The following is a 25,224-nucleotide window of genomic DNA, read 5'->3' as shown; positions in this document are numbered from 1 at the left end:
TATTTTAGTAGTCCTATTAAAATGGTGTGTGTGTGTGTGTGTGTGTGTGTGTGTGTGTGTGTGTGTGTGTATATATATCCTTTTTGGAAGAATGTATTACATTTGGGCTGCAATTCCTAAACACTTGTACACTGTTGAGCTCAATGCTTAAAGTGTATAGGATTGTGCTGCACATTTTTATCCTACAATATTAGTGCTTAATAGGATTTTGTATCTCAAAGAAAGTAGCTTATGGATTTGGAGGGGGAGAAAATGTAAGGATAGAATTGATTTTGTATGTATTGACACTTACATCAATAATATTTAAGTGTGTGTGTCACTCAAAAAAGAAAAGAAACCAGTCAATTTAATTTTCTCATGTACATTTATGTAGAAAGTACATTATCACCTGATCATATTTCCAATGCAATGTAATGGGATCAATTTATAGTCACTAACTCTTATCCCAAAATGGCCATCTGTAGATATACAAAAATGTTTTTGACACTTGATTCTTTCCTCCTCTTGCACATATACACCCACACAAACCCACACACATACAGACACTAAAGAGACTCAGCTACGGCAGCAGTGTTTATGAATCTCTACACTGAGGTGCATAACTAATTATAATTAAATCTGATATTACAATCTTATAACCAAGCCAGTTGATACATATAAATAATATTTTAAAATGTGAGCCAGGCTGATATTTTGTATAGAGATGATTTGAGAAACTACAAACTTCATGCACCTCAAATCTCTACATGGTTACACAGAAATAAGTCCTACTATCCTCAGCAAGGCTTACATCCAGATAAATATGCATAGGATTGCAGCCGTAATTACAAAATCAAATAGCTTATTGCCAATACACTTCTATTGCACTTTTCCTCCAATAATTTCAAAACACTTTCTGATGATTTTGTGTGCTTGAATGATAGTTTGATCTGTGCTCTGTGCTGCAAACACACAAAGACTTTGCTGTTGGTTGCTTGTAGAAACAGAAATATCCCCTTGATACACATTCACAGCTGTTTATTTATTATTTGAAGTTTTAGTGTAGTGCTAAGTATTCAGAGTTAAATATTTATACACTATTGAAGCACAGTGTATGAGAGGCCTCACTTCAGATACTGTATTACAATGTGCAACTGTGCTACTGCATTTTGCAATTAGGGAGCACTAAACATGTCTAAGACTGGGTGTACAGGCAATAGGTTTTCAGAGAATTTAGGGAAGTAGAGTCTTCATTGTAAAAGTGTGTGTGTGTGTGTGTGTGTGTGTGTGTGTGTGTGTGTGTGTGTGCATTCATTTGTCCCACTGTACTGGTCAAATAGAACTTAGAGGCACTACAAAAAAATTTCAGACCAGTAATCATAGTGGGACATGTTATGCAGGAAGTATGGGCCTATTCAATGGTCATGTTCTGGGGAGAAGGTCTGCATAGTTACCACTATGTATGTTTTATTTAGACTGTAGCTACTTGGCCACTTGATCAATTCCTCTCCCCCAAGAAGAAAATGAGGAAGATGTTAGGCAGAGATGTTTCCATTGTATAAGTAACGAATAGGCCCAATGACTCTTGCTATTTTAATGTCTCCCAATACCCCCTCCCCACCACATATGTACAGTCTAATAGAACCTGCCACTTGAAGGACATACACTAGATCAGAGGTGGGCAGGAAGTAGATTTCCAGATGTTTGGACATCAACTCCAAGAATTTCTGATCCTTGGCCTTACTTGCAGGGGCTTCAAGCAATTGAAGCAGAAAATATCTGGAGATCTACCCTGTGCTAGGCCACTGAATCCATTGTCTTCTTCCAACTTTTGTTTTAGTTAAAAATTTGATTAGGATATGGCAACAACAGCTTCCAGTCCTTAAAACCTACCATGCTGTTAGAAATTGCTGAAGAAAATCTTCACTTTCTCTTCGAGATTTTAATTTAATCAACACTTGCAAAGCTTGCCTAGAGCTTTCTTGATAGATGAGGAATAATTTCAGAAACATCATGGAGGCAAATTATAGAAAACATTTTATGTTTCAGAAATCTGTAATGCCTCTCTATTGAAGTTTAATATAGCACACTACAATTTTTTTTGCCTTTGCACTGTTGAAATGTTTTATACTGATTAATAAGTAAACAATATTATTTGTATTCAAGACATGTATGAAAATGTAAATGGAAAGTATTTTCACAGTGTTTAGAAAAGTTCAAATTTGTTTTTCTAAAAAACTGCTGTGCCGCGTGAACTCTGTGCCAAAACTACTGCAGTGTGTAAACAGAATATCTAATTTGTATGGAATGTGAAATGTTACACTCTTGCATGTCAAGACCTTTTATAGTTAGTCTTTTTTTTCCATTACAGCACTTAACCATGTGATGTCTTGCTTCAACCATATAATGGATTTGCTTTTCTCATTCTTAACAGAACATCCTGCAATGTAATCGATTTTTTCCCCAGTTTGGTGTCATAAATCTTATTTTCTTGTGAACTGTTTTCCTTTCCTTCTCTTTGTTTCCACTGCTGACTTTACAATAAACATTTTGACAGAAGAATAAAAAAGAATAGAAAAAGAAAATCTAGTCCTGCATAAAAAGTCTAATCTTTAAATGAGGGACCTAACGATATGTCTATATAAGCTGTTTTATTGAAGTCAGGTCTCAGAAAACCCAGCAAACAGCTGCTGCTATCTGCATTGCATTCTGGATCATTTCCTTGATTAGTGCTCCACTTCCTGGGTTTTGCGCTGGCAAAGTTAAGTTTCTCATTAAAGAGATTGAAAAAGAAATCCTGCAATGTCACTTGTGCCACCTCTCTCACCTCACTAATATGACATGTTGCTGCACATATATAGATAAGCAGGATTTGTGGAAGAAGGTCAATGTTTATTTGCAACCACATCATGATTCGATGGAGACCCTCTGGTCTCTACTGAACAGGCTAGATGTCTTCTGATATGGAAGGAGTACAGACCCCTCCCTATTCAGGGCCCTGTTGGTTACAAATAACTAGTTGTATGCAACATGTACCAAATGGAGGTTGAAATCTGAGTAAGTAACAGACTTTTGCCTAGAGAGCCTGCATCAGCCTAATTGTACTGGTGTGCTTCCCAGTATTGAACGTGCCTTGGTCCTGGGTAATGGGAAATGGCAGCCAGTCTGGAACAGAAAGCAAGATGCAACTATTAGATAGGAAAGCTAGGCTGCGGACCAAGAGAGTTCATGGAGGCATTTTCGCGTCTCTTAAATGCTTTAAGGAAATCCAGCTCCTACTGAGAGATCCAACGGGTTTAAACAACTCACAATCTCCAATCAGTTTTCCATGGTACAGAACATAATTTTTTATTTGATAAATATTGTTAAAATGCCATCGATTTGTCCATTTCCCATTCCTCGAAATGGAGCTGTATGGAAGCTGCCAATGAACTGCCCAGAGAGCTTCGGCTATTGGGCAGTATAAAAATGTAATTAATAATAAAAAATAGTAATAATGAAATGCTGAAGATATATCATTCTGGATTATACAATTTTAATTTAAAAAAAATCAGGACATGGTCTGAAGGGTCATACGACAGCCACCTTGCTGATGCTAAGCAAGCCTGGGTTTCGTCAGTTCTTGGAGGGGAGATGACCTGGAAACTACATGTAGCCACCTTGAGTGGGCCCATGATGGATGGAAGTTGGGATATAAGAGGAGAAGGCAAAAACACTTAACCAGCTGGTATGAAGTATTGGTTGTGCTGTTTAATCATGCAGATACTAAGATCTGCATTCCATGGGCTCATCTTATTTGAAACATATTCTTATTCCCCGTGTATATGTACCACCTTACCATCCACCACACTGAAGTGTGAAATTATGAGGATTTGCTTGAATTTAGTGCCCTTAGTAGCATACCACCCCATTTTTTTTCTAAATTAGGCCTGAAATAGACAAAATTCCTGCTGTTCTGCATCAGTATGTTTAATGTCTCTTCCTTGTAATGTCTGTTACAACAAAATGTGTGATGTCATAGAACTGTGCCCCTCCCCCACTGCCCTTGCCTGCCAACGGATGGCAGAAAAAGAAAAATACCCCACACAGTGGCATCATGGCATGCATCGTCTTGTGCTAGAGGTTGCAAGGAAGTGAGAGTGAAGATATAGTAGCTTTAGCTCCATATTTCATATAATGTTTGTTCCACCCTTAGAAACTGAGTGCCAAGGAAAGTGTAAAATATAGGAGACTGGATTGCAGTGCATTGGATGTTGGTGAATTCAGGTAGAATTGACATTTTTTAGTGGGGAAAAATGGTATCTGCTGAATGGAGAATTTGGTCTTCCAACACGTTGAGTTTGACACCATTGACATATGGTTTCAAACTTTGGGTTGCATTTCTCTACAGAGAGTTGCAGTGAAAAATCACACAATGTAGAGATGTGGGGTATCATTTATCATTTGGGCTGAATGAAATTGCACCTAGAACAAAGCAAATTGCAGCCTTTGACAAAACATTGCAGTATGTCATCAGGAGTGCATCATCAGGAGCATGTCATTATCAGCACTTCAGGCGGTCATGTCCTCTTCCTAAGATACTGGAAGGTTTTAGGAGTTCAAGCAAGCCGCACAACCCCAAACACCCAGTTTTTCTCTTTGAATGGATGCTTGAGAATTCATGACTCATGGAAACCATTGAGCATCCTTTTTTTTACTTTTATGAAACTTCACTTAATTTTAGTATACTTTCTTTTACTTAATCTTCAGACACGTATATTTCTGCATTCCTAGGAAGTCCATCAACTATGTAGAAGCTACTGCCTTTTTTTTCTTCCAAACTCATTTGGCATTCAACTACCTGAATTCACTATTATTATATATACAAGTGGGACCTGCAACAAAAGGTTGCAGTATGAGTGTTCTTGTTCAGTGTGCCAGCCAGCCATGCCTTCTTTCAAGATACTCCATCCCATTCCATTCCTCCCCAACCAACACTCAGCGTTCTGTGCTCACTGAACATCCTCAATCCTCTTTAGCTGTTTCCACACATAGGGGTTTTTTAAATATTTTTTTTGTGTGCATCTGCAAACTTTGGGGTTCCTATGATGATACTTTCATTTTGACCAAGGGTGGTACAGGTTGGGCTACATAAGGATCCAAACTCTGAGAATTAGTTTCTTGTTAGGAGACAGGATTCTTGGATTTGGGTAAGGATGGTAACTCTAACATATCTAGTATGAATTAGTTAATTGTCAGGAAACCAATGAGAAGTTCATAACAGATGGGATAGCGTTCAGCTGCTGAGATTAGATTTTCCAGGGTTTCACCCTTGGAATAACTAGCTACACTAATACATTCCTATTATTTATTAACAATATTTATATACCGCTTTCTATTGCTAAAGTACATAGTGCTTTTCAGATCAGAATCAAATCTAAGTGTTTGTTTTTTTGTGGGATTTTTTTAAGCAACATTCCTCATCACTGCAGGATGTTTAACAAGCAATCAACTAAACATTCATTGCAATTTACATATTTCACAAATATTGAAATATGAATCTCAAACAGCCTACTCAGTAGTAAGTTTACAAACCCAAAGGCAAATTCAAATTAGACTTCGTCATATTAATTAATTCAGAGTTGACTGATAATAATTTGGTTTAACTCCAGTTTGAATTCTTCATGCACAGGGAGAAATAGCTGCTGACATTTTGAACTGGCAAATGAAATATATAAATATAAAACAGTTTAAAAAGAAACCAGTGCTCTGCAACTATGAGTCGACAGGCAGGAACATCCATCTATCTATCTCAGATGGGAATGGCTTAGTTGAGTGGAGAATGGTTTCATTTCAGACCACAAGATACGTTGCCTTTATATCAGACATGTATCAGTAATCCATCAAAGCAGACGGTGTGTATTATTTGCAAAGAACATGCTAAACAAACACCAGCTACTAAAGGAAAGAGCAGGAAAAGAGAGACAAGAAAGGAAAAAAAAGTGCTTTTAAATTTATATTTCTTACACAGTTGCTGCCTTCCTTTGATATCTGTGCATGGACTGAAGAAGATGTGGTATGTAGCTATCATTCATTATGTCAGCTTTTGTTGTTCTTAAGCTAAGAAGTCTTCCTTTAAGTAGGCTGCCGTAGGAGCTAAACCAGGAGTGGGCAAGCTGTGGTCCTCCAGAAGTTGTAATACAACTCCCATCATCCCTGATCAATGGGCATGCTGGCTGGGTCTGGTGGGAGCTGGGTCCCAGCAGCAATTGGAAGGCTGCTTGGGCTAAACAAGTGTGAAATGGCAACCAATGTCTGTTTCCTACTTGGAATTTGCTGTCAAGTGCAGCAGCAAGGAACAGGACAGGGAAAGAGACGTTGCATCCAGCTACTGCCCCTAGAAATTCCCTCCACCTTCTCCACCATGGTTGGTTCTAGGCCTACGCTAGCTAGGTAAACAAAGGTCCAGAACACTGGTGGAGAGAACATTGCTAGGGGAAGTTTGAGGAGAAAAGGAGGCCAGCACAGAAAGGGTTGTTCTCATTTTCCCTGCCTATAATTACCACAACATGTATATCATCAGGAACTTAGATAATGCTATATGGGTCTTATGTCTATGTGATGGGAATTTTCCTACCTGCAAAATGCTTACCATTAATGGCCCCATTCAGAAGACACCTTAATCCGTGGCTTTAACCATGGTGGTTAAGCCAGAAAGCCTTATTCACCTTGGTTAAAGCCATGGTATAAGGTGTCTTCTGAACACAGCCTGGCTTTCTGGCTTCACCACCACGGTTAAAGCCGTGGTTTAAGGTGTCTTCTGAACGGGGCCAATATGGTTTACAAGAGGGTCTCTTCAGTTATGTAGTGGGAGGTGGAGGATCAGGGCCCTCCAAATCTCTGAAATTGGACTGCTAATAGTAGTGCTTCCAGATGAGGCTTTTATTGTCCAGTCACACTGCCTCTTTCATGGAGTTTTACAGGAGGGGTCCAGGCAATGTCTTCTATTTGTAGCCTTTTTCATCTTTTTTCTTACCAGGAAAAAAAACTGTTAAGGAGAAAAAGAAGGAATAGCTGTACAATGCCATTTGATTGCGAGCAATAGGAGTCTTAGGGTCTGGAAGCAACCTAAGTCTCACTGCTCCAGTCACCACTCAGCCCACATCTTTCTCTTGCCTCTGAGCTTGAAATTGGCAGGTAATGGGGTTGGCCTTGACCTTGGAGCCTATAGTTGCTGACCTCTACTCAAGGATGAATTTAAATATGCTGCAGTGCTTTTACACAATTCCTGTTCATTTAAACAGAGCTTCAAAGAACGCACTTTACATCTCATAATGTTTTCTGATTAGATATTACAGTTAAGGTATTTTATGCCTGAAGTAGTAAAATCTGTGTCCTTCCTTCACAGTACTTTTGGATGCAACAGCTTGTTAGAAAAGGTAAGGCTCCTAATGTGTTTAGCTCACAAGAGTTGGATGAATGAATGGTTTATTGTGGTCACAGAGCAATAAAGGTTAATGCAGCGAAACCAATAAAAGTGAATGCAACAAGTTAATACATAATAAGAACACAAATGAAATCTTGGGGGAGCCAAAAGGCAATTCTTCCTTATTTGTATCGAGGATAAAAAGAATGTAGTGCCCCTTTTAGTAATAGGTTAAGCAGAAAAATGGCAGAGTTTCAGTGGTTCTTCCAGCTAGTGTTCTTAATAAAGGGAAAATCAACCTTTCTCTGGGCTCCATATACAAATTGCAATGTAAAGACATGCCCAATAGAGACTGACTGGGTTCGAACAACATGAAAACTAATGTTGGGTTAAATAGTCAATAGTGGATGAAATAGTCAACAGTTGTCTACTGTGTCATCTGTCGGGACTTTTTCACACCATGGTTGGCTATACGGCCGAAATAACCAACACAAATAACCAACTGTTGGTTATTGTGTCGTGTGTTGGGCACCATCTCATACAGTTGGTTATTTTTGGCAAGAGCGACCAAAGTGATGGCGGCTGATCTAGTCCAGCCGGGATACCACCAGGAGGACTGAGAGGGGAGGGGAGGGGGGAATGTGTCAATCAAAATAGTCAACTCGACACTGTCCTCAATCCACACCACGGTTGATTATAATGTCATATGGGGAGGATCCCCTTGATAATCAACCGTGGAGTTGATTATCCACTGACTGTTGTGTCCACCACTGACTATTGTGTTGTCTGAATGCAGTCTCTGTTTCCCGAGTTTGTTGAGTGGAATCTTGTTGAGTCATCCAGTTAGCAAAGCAGAGTGGCAGCACAGCAAAGCAAAAGAGCATAAATGCTCTCTAAGGCCTTAGCTAGACCTAAAGTTTATCCCGGGATTGTCCCGGGGTCATCCCTGTTCATGTAAATGACACACAAGGGATCCCAGGAGCAGGCAGGGATGACCCTGGGACGATCCCAGGATAAACCTTAAGTCTAGCTAAGGCCCTAGAGTTACGAACAATTAATATCTGCAAGTATGGGGCTCTGGCAATTTCATCATTTGAAAGATTACTTCAGGGTAGTGGAAGATAAGACTTATCACTGCACTTTTTCAGATGTTCTAATTCTAGGTCTATTCACCTCTGGGTACCAGTGAGCTTAGCTTTCTTTAGGCCATAGTTACCTAAAACCTCAGGGTTGAGTTTTCTGTGTCCATATTTCTGAACACTTTCTCATTATCTTAAGATGACACGTCTGGAGAGATGAGCATATATTCCAGCTTGTTTAAAGAACATCACATCACAGGGAAACGACTACTTCTTCTGGAAGAAGAGGACTTGAAGGACATGGGAATTGTTTCCAAAGGACACATCATTCATTTGAAGGTACCTAAATTGGAAGCCTTGGATCATAATGGAACTGTCGAAAGGAATTAAGCATTTAATGTATTAAAATCATTTTTAAATACCCTAAAACACTCAGGATAAAAAGAACTGCAGACATTCCAAGAAGAAAGAAAGAAAGAAAGAAAGAAAGAAAGAGGAGAAAACTAGAAAAACATTTCTTGGAATGATGATCAAGCTTGTTAAACTTTAATTAGGGACAAATAAATAAATCCAGAGGTCTTTGTGTAAAGTAGGATTTAGAAATGCAACTCCCAAAGACTATTCTTGGAACATATCCATCACCCACTAAACCAATCAGTCCTTATTATTTATTTATTTATTTATTTATTTATTTATATAGCACCATCAATGTACATGGTGCTGTACAGATTACACAGTAAATAGCAAGACCCTGCCGCATAGGCTTACAATCTAATAAAGTTGTAGTAAACAATAAGGAGGGAAGGAGAATGCAAACAGGCACAGGGAAGTGTAAACAGGCACCAGGTAGGGTGAAGCTGACAGTATAGGGTCAGAACAAACTTAATATTTAAAAGCTATAGAGAAAAGAAAAGTTTTTAGCTGAGTTTTAAAAGCTGTGATTGAGTTTGTAGTTCTCAAGTGTTCTGGAAGAGCGTTCCAGGCGTAAGGGGCAGCAGAAGAAAAAGGACGAAGCCGAGTAAGGGAAGTAGAGGTCCTTGGGCAGGCGAGAAGCATGGCATCAGAGGAGCGGAGAGCACGAGCGGGGCAATAGTGTGAGATGAGAGAGGAGAGATAGGCAGGAGCTAGACCGTGAAAAGCTTTGAAGGTCAACAGGAGAAGTTTATATTGGATTCTGGAGTGAATTGGAAGCCAATGAAGAGATTTCAGAAGTGGAGTGACATGGTCAGAGCGGCGGGCCAAGAAGATGATCTTGGCGGCAGAGTGGTGGACAGAGACCAGCGGACTGATGTGAGACGAGGGAAGGCCAGAGAGAAGAAGGTTGCAGTAGTTCAACCGAGAGATAACCAGTGCGTGAACAAGAGTCTTGGCAGAAGAGACAGACAAAAATGGTCGAATCCTGGCAATATTATACAGGAAGAAACGACAGGATTTAGCTACTGCCTCAATATGAGGAATAAAGGAGAGCGAGGAATCAAATATAAAGCCAAGACTACGAGCTTCCTTGACCGGAGTAAGCGTGACATCGTTGCCAGTAAGAGAGAATGAGAGGTGAGGAGAAGGTTTAGGAGGAAAAACAAGCAGTTCAGTTTTTGCCATATTAAGTTTCAAACGACGATGAAGCAGCCAGGCTGAGATATCTGAAAGACATGCCGAGATACGATCGTGGACATCAGGAGAAAGTTCCGGAGATGAGAGATATAATTGTGTATCATCGGCATACAGGTGATATTGGAGGCCATGAGATTGAATAAGCTTACCCAAGGGCAGCATGTATAAAGAAAACAACAACGGGCCAAGCACAGAGCCTTGCAGAACCCCTACTGAAAGGGGAAAAGAGGAGGACGAGCTGCTGTTAGCCGACACGCTGAAAGAGCGACCCTCTAGATAGGAGGCGAACCAGAAGAAGTGGCTGTGTGCAGACATGTTGGGAACCTAAATGGAGTGGGGGAGAGTGCAAAGTAGCTAAGGGCAAGGATTGCATGCAAAGGAATAGGTATCCATTATTACCATCATAGATCAGCACATGCTAGGGAATGACCTGTATGCAAGTGCAACCCTCAGCTGGCCTGGTATTTCAGTGGCTTAAGGGAAGCAAAGTGGCCATGTGCCTAAAATGAGAGGAGGGGATTGGGCTCAGAGAATGATTGAGCACAAGCTCAATTTCCCTAACCTTTTGGGCAGCCTAGCTAGGTTACTTCTATTAAAGGTCTTCAAATTCTCTGCACTGAAGCCATAGCTCAGTGGTTGAGCACATGCTTTGCATGGAGAATAGCAAGGTGGATGAATCCCTGTCTCAGACCTCTGTTTCTATTGACTTCAAAATAAATCATCTTCTTTTATCATACTACACTGATACAACCAAAGCTTTTGCCATTTTATAGTCACCTGAGAACTGTATCTTAGGGCCCATCTACACCAAGCAGGATATAACATTATAAAAGCGGTATAAAAGGAAGAAGGCACACTACTGCTTTATAGCAGCCTTGAAGTGCGATGCAGAATCTATACTACTGCTTTATAGTGTTACTGAACTGCACTGACAACAGTTGGGGCCCATGACACATCTACACCAAGCAGGATATAACACTATGAAAGTAGTATGAAAGCGGTATATGGCATGCGTCAATGGGCCCCAACAGTTGTCACTGCACTTCAATAGCGCTATAAGGCAGTAGTGTGGCTCCTGCCTTTTATATACCGCTTTCATACCACTTCCATAGTGGAATATCCTGCTTGGTGTAGATGAGCCCTTAGACTCCAAAGGGAATACTCTATACTTTGACTAAGGCTGCCATCAGCACCTGGCATTTCCACCAGCTCCCAGGGCCACAGCACCCTGGGACAGCCCACCACTGAAGCTCAGCCTGGGCCACCTGGCTGGGGCTACAAGATGCCCAGCATTTTAATTATCCACAATACCCAGGAGCAACACTACATTGCGGGGGGCGTAATTAAGAGCTGACTCAAAGCCACCCTTTGCATTTTGCAGGGGTGCTGCTCTACTCCCAAATAAGACTGTTGGAAGAACACCAATGTAGGAGGAGACACCAGAGAATAGTTTATTGTGTGTGGCCTCACAATTGCAACTGGCCCTGCTATGGATGACTTATGGGGAAATATCTGAATATGATTTGTAGGAGGTTTTCTTCTGAACTTGTACTTTCCCCCCTTTCTTAGACTGCCATTGAAAAACTAACTCAAGACTACCTCAATATGTTTCATTTTCCGCCTCTGATGAAGGTAACTGCAATTTTGTTCAAACAGTAGAAATATGAGTTGATAACTTGGGAATGGAAACATTTGTGCTATTGACACTAGCAATTTTACATGACACATTTGGATCAAATGAATTTGTCATGGAGATGATAAGCCTATGTTGGAACTGTAGTGCTTCAGGCTGCAGGTAATGGCTAACATGATTAGGTGTCATGGAGAACGGTTTTAGCCTTCTGCATAGCTTGTCAATTTTCTGGGCACAGGGATTTTCTTGCATGGAGGAATATTTCATCATGTCAGCCCTTGCCTGCAATTTGAAAATGTTACAGCCCAGATACAGGTTTCCCACCTCAGTGAGAGCTAGGCCTTAGGAGTAAGATCCTAGACTAGCCTTCCCCAACTTTGTACCCTACAGATGTTTTGGACTTCAACACCCATAAGTCCAGCCAGCAATCCCAATTGACAGGAATGCTGGGAACTGTAGTTTAAAACATCTGGAAGGTACCAAGTTGGAAACATTCTGGAGCCAGATGTTTGTATTTTCCCCCACACCCATAAAATGGCAATTGGTGTCATAGAGACATTGGTGCTCACAGTCTGCACATACATCCTACTGTTGTCTCTGGTAAATAAACTTTGTGAGGCTTTAAACTTACTTAAACAGAGACAATACTGGGACAAAAGAAAAAATAGTATCTGCTACAGGAAGCAGTGCCTCTAGCATGCCACTTCTTGTTGTCTTAAAAATGTCTGTCTTCACCTATAGTTATTGTATAGCTCACACAATATTTGTACCTAGTTGATTTCAGAGGTCAAAAGACAAGAAAGTTTAGTGGAACCAAAATGTATTATTAAATGCTTAAAGGTGCAGCCCTCAACACACTTACTAGGACGTATATTCTGTTGACAGTGGTGGGAGGTTCTTCAGAGCAAGCATGTTTAGGGCCTGCTTGTGGGTCCCTGGTCAACAGCTGGTTGGCCACTGTGTGTAAGTAGGGGAGTAAAAAATAGCCAAAGGCAAGGGCGGAACCAAGTAATCTTCTACAATAATATTATTAGTAAAAGGTTTATTAAAGTGCCAGGTGCCTACGCGTTTCGAAAGCGGTTGCGTTCTTCCTCAGGGCTTTATAACGTTAGTGCAGTTGTCTGCAGAAGCTGCTAGCCGTTATAAACCGCACGAACGTTATAAAGCCCTGAGGAAGAACGCAACTGCGTTCGAAACGCGTAGGCACCTGGCACTTTAATAAACCTTTTACTAATATTATTATTGTAGAAGATTACCTGGTTCTGCCCTGGCCTTTGGCTATTTTTTACTGGCCACTGTGTGAACAGAGTGCTGGACTCGATGGAACCTTGATCGGATCCAGCACTTCATATGTTCTTATGACCATGTTTCACTTCTTACTGGCTTTTCCTGATCATACCCATTGTCTGTCCGGTTTCCAGTCCTGTGCATTCTTACTTATGAGTAAGCCACTTTAAAACTGAGTTCCACTTCCTTCTGCAGGCCTTCAGGAAAACTTAAAAATTGTGTTTGCCTTGCTCAAGTGTGTAAGGAGTTTCTGCCGGTAGCTGAATTGAATGAAGTACCAGTCCATACATCACAGTCCAACACAATTGTGTATATTAACCATTAATACATTTGAGACATGAGGAAGAATAGGAAGTCAAGTTCTGTTGGGAAAAGGTGGGCAAGCTTTCACACTCCACAGCACACTTCTGCTAAAACTAGGAAAGCTAACACTTAGGCTCTGAATAATCCTAGCCTCTCATTGTAATTGAGGGCCCAGCTGCCTTATACCTAAGTAGTGACAGTCCCACCAGGTTGGTGGCTCTGATTTCAGTGGTTATTATTATTATTATTATTATTATTATTTATTTATTTATTTATTTATATAGCACCATCAATGTACATGGTGCTGTACAGAGTAAAACAGTAAATAGCAAGACTCTGCCACATAGGCTTACAATCTAATAAAATCATAGTAAAACAATAAGGAGGGGAAGAGAATGCAAACAGGCACAGGGTAGGGTAAGCAGGTATCAGTCAGAACCATCGAGAACTCTAACGGTGTTAATCAAAGTGCTGAACCTATTTTGGGGGGTAGGGTTCAGCACCTTGGATAGCTTCTGGCTGGTTCTGACTGAAACCCAGAATAGATTCACAGCCCCATCAAAATCAGAGCCACCAGCCCCCACTGCTCCAAACCCCCTGCAGTAGAAGCTTCCTGTTGTACTTCCTGTTCCATGCTAGCATCTCTGGTTGGCTGATGTCTAAAAACTCCCTTATAGTTCACAGTAGAAGGAATCCATTTTCAAAATATGTACAAAGCAAGAGTCCTTTTTACACTGAAGCCTTAAGTAGAGTCAGAATTGTTTAATTATACCCCAAATGGTAAATTATTTAATCCCACCTGTCAAGTAATAGCCTTGCTCTGAATTTAAAACAAAACTGAGGGCTGAAACAAGATGACTCATCTTTTCTTTCTGTGGTAGGATTCTGCCAGTGAAAACGAGGCGAGTGAGGAGAAAGTAGTGAACCTTGAGCTTGTTTTTGGCTATCATTTCAAGCCTGGAAATGGCCCTCAGGTAAGTGAATGATTGGCGGGATTATACACTTTGTTTCACTTACAAGAACACCACCGGTATTCACAATCTGTATGAATATGTTTGGTCTGCCAGATGACTCATCCTACTATTCATTAGTTTGGTAAGAGTGTCAAAATGCTAAGAACAAAACAACACATTCATTTTCAGAACAATCAAAGGCTTCTAGAATTTTATAAAGTAAACAGCCATTACTTTATATCCATAACTAGCAGCTATGTCATTTTAATTTTTTTACTCTAGAATCGGTGCAGAGGTACTGGATTGAAATCCTGGGTAGGGTGGGGGGTAGAGGGGCTTTTAAGACAGATCACGGGCCCTGAAGACATAACTGCTAGATGTCTGTTTTGGTCCTTTCTTCGGAATTTAGAAGTGAATCACACCATTGAATGCGCCTTCATATCAAAAACTCCAAGTCTACGGAAAGCTAGCATGTCAGGCAGGAATGTTCGAGACTATACACTAATCTCTGTTATGCACTGGTTTTCTATAAAACGGTATTTCTAATCTGTTCTAACACCAGATTTACGATTAAGCTGAAAGCCAGTTGAGAAGTGATGGGACTGCATACTCCATTGCCACTGCCTGCCTTCCATAGGGCTTTCATCTTGCTTTAATTAAACTGCAATTAGCTGTTATATCCAAACTGGGGAACAATCTTAAATCAACTTCAAACTGTGGTTTAAGATCCAGGTCAGTAAACTCACATTACACCACATTTCAGAAATAACACCTAACTGTGGTTTAATTAAACCACGATGTAAGTCTGAAAGAAGGAAGGAGGCATGGGGAGAAGGTGGGCAGGGAGTGTATGGTCCTGTCATTTGTTCCCAGCTGCAAAACTATGGTTTAGCAACCCAGGAATTGAGCATCTGTACCTGGCCAGTTTGCTAGCAATGCAAAAATGTTAATGGGCTGGTAATGAACATGCAAAAATATAAGCTGACTCTATTCTTTATTTTTGAGAAAGAAAAACTAAGACTAATCATGGACAACAGCACTGTTGATATGTTACTATGATTTGCAAGAGTAACCATTGCCTAAAGAAGACTTTGTCAGTACAGATAATCTCTACCATGACTTAAATTACTCACACTGGAGGTGCAGGAAGCATTTTGATCAGCTTGCAAGCTTACAGCAAAGTTGCAAGCAGTGTGAATACACTCTGCTTTGTGCAGCAGAAGGTTACCATCTATTGGAAAATACACTATCAGGTGAGAAGAGGAAGTTAGCATTTATCCTATCATAATTAAGTTACCCAAGGCAGATATAATTGGCAGGTTGACACTTACCACCAAATGGAACATCACTTGCAGGGAAATACAGACATTTCCCTTTGTCTCAATCTATACATTTGTCTCCAATGATTTTTCTCCAGTCCTTTTAGATGACATCAATATGAGCGCTACCCTGTTAGCAGTCTCATGCTCCAATTTGCTGACTCAACATATAAATGCTTAGGGCGTTTTTACACGTGATGGTTCAACTGCATTTGAGCCTTCCACATGCTGTTTATAGAAATGCGTGATCATTGTTAATGTGGAGTTGAAAGTGAGAGAAAAATATTTGTAATCGGAGTGCCAGTTCTGACTAATGTTGATCTCACAGTTGCATTTCAAACCACTTTTAAATCTCATGCGGGCTGAATGTACCACTACACTGGCATAGTATCACTACTCAGAATTGCAGGGATATTTATTTATTATAGTACTTTTATCCCGCCTTTAGCCAAAAAGGCTCTCAAGGAGGCTTACAAAAATATTTCAGATATAAGAAGATATAAACCAGCATAGTTTGTTTCGGACTGAAGGATAACTTTTTTTTTTTTTTGCTGTTTCATTTTTCCTATTGCTATGTATTAAGTAACATTTTTATAAACTGATTTTTAGATATATTTTGAAACCCGCTGTTCTGCACATTGTACACTTAGTGGAATATAGAATGTAGATTCTGATGTTTATTTTACAGAACAAAACGTTTAAGCATCCAAAGCGTGAAAAAGTTAGCTTTGCTTTTGTATAATTTCTGAGACATAAAGCCTGCCAATTTGGAAGTAAGACCCAGTATATTTATTTATTTATTTATTTATTACATTTTTATACCACCCAATAGCCGAAGCTCTCTGGGCGGTTCACAATGGGAACGTACTCTGAAGAAGTGAAGTTAGGGTTGCAGCTTTAACCACAGTCCTTAAACATATGGGCTGTCACAATATCCTTGCAATACCAACACGATAGGACACGAAACATTCTTTAGTATTTCCAGAACTATGCAATTATAACTCAGGTCAGTCTCTTCAAGCCTCATTGATATATCAATTTATACATGTAAACAAAAGACTAAGAGTGATGAGATGTCTCTGATAACAAGCTCCTCATATAGCCAGACCTCACCCTGCATGAGAAAGTAATGATCTCAAAATGGAAGCCACCTCAAACATTTTACAGGATTGCTAACTGCAGAGGGTGGAGATGTCTTCGTTTACACACTAATGTCACTGTTTCCAATATGGAAAACTACTTCCAGTTATAACTTTGGAGGATCTCTGAAGAACGGGGGGAAATTCATACCTCATTCTAAAATAATTATAAATAGAGCAGGAACAAAAAAGTTGTCAACTGTATTGCCAGTTCTATCCACTGAAAGAATAATGCATGTACACTTAGGTTAAATTGGGTTCGATCCACACTTGTCTCTCTGCAAACGGAAGGATTTCTTCCACTCGCAGAGAAAATCAGGATCCAGTGAAGGCTTCCTGGTGGAAGGTGGTGTGTTGAATTTTGGTAATTCCTCCTTCCCACTGCAGCCCTCACTGTGGGAAAATTACGAAGCTGTCATCCTTAAAGGTTTGGTGTGTGTGTGTGTGAGAGAGAGAGAGAGAGAGAGGTATCTGTTGTAGACATTTTAAATATAGAAAATGGTGTTCTTGGATAGAGGCTTGAAATATATGATCTATGGATTCTTCCAGCTTTATGGTTCTAGGAGGCCTCTGGGAAATAATAAAGAGGTTCATAAAATCCAGCCTTGCTAATGGAGATCATATTTGGTTTGTTGGGCCATGCTACTTGATGAATCTACAAATTTGTGATGTCCAGAAATTTATTGAACTGAAGGAATAAAAAATTTGGAGAGTTGAAAAAGCGTCTCTTTAAAGCTTAAAACAATCTAACTAAGACCCCCCCACCCCACAAAAAAACCCTGTACTTTAAAAAAAATGGTGTTTGTGATTAGACACTCTGACTTTAAACAAACTGATCAGAATATTTGCCTATAGCATCATCCTAATCTTCCTCTCTTGCTGGCTCAGTGTGCTTTGTTGTGATGTTCAAGGGTGACACCCCCATATAAGCACTTAAATGGCATTGCACCCGACGAGACATTAAAAACATCTTTCTTGCAGTCATTTAGGCAATGGGAATCCCTGAAACCCACAGCAGCTCCTCTTGAGATATAATTTCCCGTCTTCGAATTCTATCCACCTCAGCCACTGAAACCTGCTGTTTTAAAAGTGCTAGAGACAAACAACTGCTTCTAGTACCTAAGCAATTCATTATTATGCATAAATTCCACCTCATAACACTTGAAACAAAGAGAACAGCAAGCAAAGCGTAATTTCTTGTTTTTTCTTTTTCTTGAAAAACTGCCCATTTTAATTATTCTTGGGGCCTAATTCTGTAGTTCTCAGCCCAAACTGTAACTGATTTGGGATGCTGGCCTGAAACTAGCTAAGGCCCTTACAGTTGGAAAAACCTATAGCTTATAAATACACTGATGTTTCACTCCATTTGTTTATCATTTTTAATGAACACCTAAAACCAATTTTTAAAAACAAAATCAATAATAATAATAATAATAATAATAATAATAATAATAATAATAGCAGCAGCAGCAGCAGCTCACTCCTGCATAGCCACCTTTTCTATACTGGTGCCTTTCAAGGAAGCATTCTCCCTTGACCCAAGACAGAGGCCATTGTTAAGGCTATAACACATTTACATATTTTGCAATAAAACATCAGTTATTTGCATTACTGTGTCAAGTTTTATTTGATTCTTTCACCTAAAAATGACTCATTTTCCTTTCTTGTATTTCTTAAAAAAAAAACCAAAAAAACCACCCCAAACTACTCTAAGCTTGTTTGAGAATAATCAAAAATTGCCCATTTAGCTAGAAGTCATTTTCTTTTCAAAAGGCAAATGTTATTTAATCTTTCAGCTGTTCATTGTGCCATCATAAATACTTTCTTTTCAGCACAGTTGTGGGGACTGAAATGAGCCCACTAATTGCCTCCCATTTCGACTGACATGTGGTGGTTTAGTGGAAAGGGAACACAGCAGGAAGAAGGAAATAGGGAGGCTGAGAAAATGAGAGCTAATTATTTCCACTGCCTCATGTCAGGCTCTGTGTCAGCCTTGTTTTTACAAACTGGAAGGTTTAGCACTAAATAAAACAAACTGTCGTCATGTTTTTATATACTGGCAGTGTCATGGAAGCAGCTGCACATCTCAAAGACAATATAATGCCTGCGTTCGCATGGACACCATCTGACAGCCACCGTGAGCCACTACTAATGAGGATATCACAGTGGTGCCAAGTGAAAGGTGCTGAATTATGTATGATTCTTCATCAGTACAGCAATAGTCCTGTACATCATTACGAGACATTGTTTTGCTGAAAGAGATTAAAACATTCTTAGTTCCAGACCCTGCAACCTAAACACGCGACAAGAGGTTATTAATGGAATTTTGAGGGAGAGTTTCTTGCAGATTTCTTTTTAGGGTTTAAAATGAAATGAAATGGAATGAAAAAAAATCTCTCTCTCTCGGGACAAAGCAGTGATGGGTCATGACACTATATATAAAGAAGAGAAGCAAATTAACCATACTTGTGTTATCTCCCTTTAAATCTGGCATAATAAAATGTAGTGTAGCAGAGTTAGCCTTAATGATAAATAACCCAGGTGCTAACGCTATAGATGTTCCAACTCTTATTGCCTTTAAAACAGCAGGTTTTAGCAGCTGAGATAGATAATAACGAAGAATGTAAAGGAGCTGTTGGGGGCCTAAATTATCAACATGCTACTACTTTTAATACCAGCATGATCAGGCTTTTTATGTTTGTTTTATCTTACATTACATCTTATATTTTTCAATATCCAGTTGCCTGCTAAGATGGCACTTCCATTTTTTTCGTAATGTATTTTCCTCTTCTTTTTTCTTACAGTCTACTGCAATGTAAACTAAATGTGATTCTAAAAATCCTAAAATTCTAAATACAGTCCTCTTTCAAAAATCACCCCTGCCCCAGTTATATATCTTCTGTTATTTATTTGACAAAATTCTATTTCTGGTTGTTCATTCTTCAATATCTGGATAACGTAAGGGAGGGACACCATGTTAAAAAAGCAGCCTGGTCCAGACTTTTAAAAGTCTCACCACAATTACAGACTTGATCGTTAGTGGCTGAACTGGCCCAATCCTTACAACCAACTCAAGGTGCATAGTAACCAAGGCTGGTCAAGTTATTTTGGCACCTGAGGCAGAAAATTTCACCAGCGTCTCTCCTCCTCTCAGGCAGTATCTATGCCTATGAATAACTATATCTACACACACAACATCCAACTGCATTGCTTTATTGATGGAATTTTACAGGCTATCCAGACCATGACGTCTTCCATTTGTAGCTCTCCTGTGCTGAACCACCCCTTTCTTCTGTCTCCTTATCCGGTGGGGGGGGGGACATTAAATGGGAGGAAAGATGGAATACTTGCACAACACCTTTTGAATGTTAGCACTATTATTTATTTATTTATTTATTACATTTTTATACCACCCAATAGCCAAAGCTCTCTGTCTGGAAGAACCCTAAATAAATAGCCATGTGCTGCCCTTTCATGTCACCCAGAATCCGCTGCCAGGGGCGGCCGCCTCATTCTGTCTAATGGTTGTCTCATTCCGCCAGCTGAGTTGGAGTGCGCTTCATTTATTTATTTATTATTTCATTTTTATTCCGCCCAATAGCTGAAACTCCCTGGGCGGTTCCCCAAAATTAAAACCATTCAAAGTATAAAACAAACAGTATAAAAACATGATATAAAATACAATATAAAAGCACAACCAGGATAAAATCAGCTTCATACTTACTTTCTCCTCCCACAGCCATTTCCAGAATGTTCATAAGTGGAATTCATAGTTTTGTTCCTCAATTGAAGTTTCAGTGTTTCTCTCACAATGTAACTTCTCGTTCGTATTTTAAGTGTATCAGTCTTAACGTCAACTGCCATGAATCACTGCGCTGGGGCATCAATTCATAGAATGGAGTCTTGGTGCTAGCACAAGCCATCCCTGGTCTCTGCACAGTTTATGAAGGACTCTCATTGCTTCGAGTACATTTTCTCAGTAATAATTGCAACAGGAATGGGCAAATTGTGGCCCTCCAGATAGTTTGACTTATAACGCCCATGATTCTTTAGCCAGCATTCTAACGGTGAGGGGAGTTGTAGGCCAAAACATCTGAAAGGCCAGAAGTTGTCCATCCCTAATGTACAACTCTGGAAGGTAGGCCAGTAATAATAATCTGTATTGCTTTGTCTGTGCAATCTTGTGACCGGTATATGGTAACACCATGATGCACAAGGAGAACCATTGAGCAAGGTAGTGGTGCTGCTGGCACACTTTTAATAATCTTGGGCTTTTGCAACTATTCAGATGGTAAGCCTAACAAACCTCCATGGCTGTCATGTCTAGCCCTGCTCCCCCTGTTTTGGGAGAAGGTGTTTCAGATAATCACTCAGAATCAGACTCTGAAGTAGAGGAGTCTGCCCCAGATGCAGGCCAGTGGGGGAGAGAGCTCTCACGCTTTCTCCTCCAGTTGGTCGTGATCTCTCTCCAGAGCTTAACTCCTCAAGGGCAAATCATACAGAGGCAGTGGGAAGCCAACATTCTTCTGAAGGAGAGGCCACCGACAGGCTAACTGATCCTAGGGTGTGGCGCAGGCTAAAATGCATGGAGTGGAAGGAAGGTGAGAGGAAGTTGGCCCGGCTCGCTTCGTCTTCTGAAGCCCCCTCAGAACTAACAAAAGTGAATACCTTTTGGGAAAAGGTTTTCCGTTCTCTTGATATGACAATTGTCTCGCTTAGTTTGCATAGTTTGCCTAGGGATAAGTTTCCAAGAGATTTGAGACCCTCTTCTGGTAGGAAGAGATTTTTTTTTTTTGCTTAAATAAAGCGTTGTGGATTACTTAGCAGGCCTCGTTTTTTATCTCCTAAGAAGGTAGGAAGTTTTTAAGAAACACAACAATGGCTTTTGCATCACTTGACCTGCTTTCAATGCAGTTTTAACTGCAATTGCACAGATAGAGAAGTGGTCATTCTAGTTTGTTTGTTTGAATTGTGTGAAATGCTGGGAAAACGTACATAAAAAGAGCTCTGCTGAATCAGAGTAAAAGCCTCTGTAGTCCAGCATTCTGTTCACAGTGGCTCATATTAAGCCCACAAGTAGGACATGAGCACCCCCCTGCTGATGTTCCCCACCACAGGTATACTGCCCCAGATACTGGAGGTACTATACAGGCATCACGACTAGCAGCCATTTATAGTCTTATTCTCCAAGAATTTGTCTAACCCCTTTTAAAGCCATCCAAATTGGCGGCCATCACTATGTCTTGTGGCAAATTCCATAGTTTAACTCTGTGCTATGTGAATCTCCCACCAAGCAGCATCATGGCATGATCCCAGGAGAAAAACCTCTCCCTATCCACTTTTTATGCATGTCTCCCATTACTCACCATTTTCCTAACCTAAACAGTCCCAAAATATTGTAACCTTTCCTATTCAGAGAATTGCTTCAACCACTTGATGGTTTGGGTTGCCCTTTTCTGCACCCTTTCCAGCCGGACATCAGGAAAAACTTCTTAACTGTTAGAGCAGTACGACAATGGAACCAGTTACCTAGGGAGGTTGTGGGTTCTCCCACACTAGAGGCCTTCAAGAGGCAGCTGCACAACCATCTGTCAGGTATGCTTTAGGGTGTAATCCTGCATTGAGCAGGGGGTTGGACTCAATGGCCTTATAGGCCCCTTCCAATCCTTTACAGCCTCTCTTCCCAGTTTAACCAGTAGCAAACTTCACCATGGTATCTTCATTTAACAAGCACATTTCAAGGGGAAACTGTTTTTCTTGTTTTATTAGTTGGAGTTAATCACATTTATGCCATTTTTATGGAACTTGGCTCTGTATTAATATACAATTGAATACCCATAATTTGTTCTACTTTGTTCTATAATTGTCCTATTCTGATTTTAATTACAGAAATGTGTAACAATAAAAGAAGCATTATTCATCTACCTATATGCCCCAAGGCTACAATCCTATGCACACACTACAATGGGAGCAAGTCCCATTGAAATTCGAAGGCCTTACTTTTGAGTAAACATGTTCAGGAATGCACTGTGCTACTTCCGTATATTCGTACCTGCTTTGTAACTAGGCCTACAACTGCTACTTAACAGAGGACCACTCATTTGACTTTATCCCATTTGTAACTTCTCACACATTCAAGGACTGTATGAATCATTTGTTCCCTGTTTTCCAAAGTGTCTTCAGTATAGGCAGATCATCCAAGAACTGTGTTGAGAGCTTTGTAATTATTGTGCCATTTATTCGCCTGTAAAGTTAAGCTATACCAGCCTTCTCCAGCAGGCTGGAATCAACCAGTGGGTTCAAAAAGCCATAGTGCTCCAGATATTTGGGACTACAAAATGCTAGAATAGAAAGGCCTTCCTGACCATTGGCCAGTCCTATAGCCCCTAGACAGTTTACTGGCTTCATGTTCCTCTCCCTCTCCCCCTTGTAGCCAATGCAAAGATAACCATGCTGGCTACCTCTCCACACTCAGAAACCTGAGTGCAGAGATGGGGGAAAGGGAGTTGTCATGGAAAAGGAAGGAGAGCATGGAAGCTGCCTTATGCAACTTCCTGTACTTGACTCAGCCTCCTTACTTCTTGCTCTGAAGCCCTGTAGCTAGATGGGTGAAATTGCCTGTCTACCAAAAATGCAGGACAGCCAGAGAACAGAGGAGAAGATTGCATCTGTGCTGCAGCAGCCCTGCGAGCCCCATCACATCTAGGTCGAAATGCACGCTCCAATGTCGCTTCCTGAAAACAGGATGTAATTAGGCCCATTCAGTCCGGTAGGAGAGAGCAGCAACTGGACTTTTTCTGGGAGGGGTTACGGTGCAAGGAAGGCCAGAAGGGGCGGAAGACGCAAGAGAGGCAGACGACGTCATGTGAGCAATCTATCAGTGCCCAGTAACGAGTGTGTAATAAAATGCTCGTCGGATGGAGCTTTGCATTAGGATACTTGGCAGCCTCTGACTTCAGACTATCAACATAGGATTGCACCCTAAGTATTCTAAAATAAATACATAAAACAAAAATGAATGCATTGTGATATACATTAAAATAATGATTGCTAAAACATGTCTATAAACATTAATAAAAACATTAAAACCACTAATTAGAAACAGATCAACAAGCATATGGATTATATAGTTCAATGATATATTAAGCAATCAACATGGAACAGCTCCCTGCCTTATGCTGGTAGTACAGTCTCATTTCAGATCCCCTAATATCTGTTTTTGGATTGACTCCACAAGAGCTAATGGAGCAAGGCTAACTGGGCTCTAAGAGCTTTTTTGTTGGGGGTAGGTTTAGCATCCAGCCCCTGGGGAGTCATGAAGTGGCTGGGATCTTTTTTCTGGCAGCTATGTAGCAATGCCTAATTAATTATCCGGACTATAGTGATACGTATTAACATGGGTTGCTCCTGTGCAGGAGGGAGACTGGTCCATAGCTTAACAATTTTTGTTGAAACTGAATTATTATTATTATTATTATTACCGAAACTCCCTGTGGTTTTATTGTGGGGTTTTTTATATATATGTTATAAAATTTAAAATATCTTATTTTTTTCTCAGCTGTTTCGGCTTAGAAAAAGTGCTACACACTTAAATAAATAAAATTGTATGGAGATCTGATACAAAACTTAGTGTTTGTCGTTGGGTCACATAGTACATATCTAGGTTCCTTTTGACTGCCATTCTTAAATGTGTTAGAATTGTCAAATTTTATTCCAAATGTCCTGGTTATCTTCGGTAGTCCATGAACACAAAGAGCATTTTTGTTGTAATTTACAGGGTGTAGTTCCTCCATGTTTTATTTCTTATTCTTAATCTTGGCTGGGCGATGACCTCTTAATCGGCCCAATGACACTTTCTGTTCCTGTGAGGGCAGGCTGTGTGAGAAGCAAGAGGCTAGTCATCATTAATTCATGCAGCTGCAATCAACAGGAAGCAATAAACAGGCAGGACTTGCAAACTGGGGGTAGGCAGAAGGTAGACCTGGATCTAATGGTAGATCTCTGGGTGAGTTGCACATCATCATACACAGGGGGAAATCGTGTTTCCCTACCATTGCTTCTCCACCCACGCTTTTGTCCCTTATTACTTCTTGTCAGGGAGAGGAAAGAGGAAGTAAACAAAATGCACATGGCCCATTCAGTGGGCTGTTTTGATGGCACTGCTTCTCCTGCACACAGCAGGAGATGGCGGCAAGTTCCGTCTCAAAAATAATTCGGATTTACCGAGGTCTTTTTTTGTCATGTGAAGAAGGCTAGAAGGAGCAGGAGGTGCGCAGGATGCAGACGATGTCATGAATAGAACCTGTGAAAATCCGTGAGTGCCCAGTAATGAGCGTGCAATAAAACACTCATCTGATGATGCTCTATGTTGGCAAAGATTGTTTTAACAATAGTAGCAACACTATGAATCCTTCCCCTACATTATACTGCTGAAATGAAGAAAGCTTAGCATAACAGGAAGTGGGTTGTGAGCTCCATTCAGTTCTGGTCTTCAGAACAAATTCATGGGCTCAAAA

General features: G+C 40.3%; 1 protein-coding gene across 2 annotated transcripts in view; it reads left to right on the top strand.

The window, feature by feature from the left end:
* MAP3K20 (mitogen-activated protein kinase kinase kinase 20) overlaps positions 1–25,224 on the top strand; it is a 119,007-nt gene that overhangs the window by 85,755 nt on the left and 8,028 nt on the right. For both annotated transcript variants that reach the window (XM_063116379.1, XM_063116380.1), the window contains exons 12-16: positions 5,990–6,034; positions 7,367–7,397; positions 8,663–8,802; positions 11,644–11,706; positions 14,179–14,271. In XM_063116379.1, the coding sequence (XP_062972449.1) occupies positions 5,990–6,034; positions 7,367–7,397; positions 8,663–8,802; positions 11,644–11,706; positions 14,179–14,271 (372 nt within the window). The remainder of the gene's footprint in view (positions 1–5,989; positions 6,035–7,366; positions 7,398–8,662; positions 8,803–11,643; positions 11,707–14,178; positions 14,272–25,224) is intronic.

Source organism: Elgaria multicarinata, chromosome 2 (assembly GCF_023053635.1).
Source record: "Elgaria multicarinata webbii isolate HBS135686 ecotype San Diego chromosome 2, rElgMul1.1.pri, whole genome shotgun sequence".
NCBI classification, from domain to species: Eukaryota; Metazoa; Chordata; class Lepidosauria; order Squamata; family Anguidae; genus Elgaria; species Elgaria multicarinata.
This window is presented reverse-complemented; position numbering and strand designations above follow the sequence as displayed.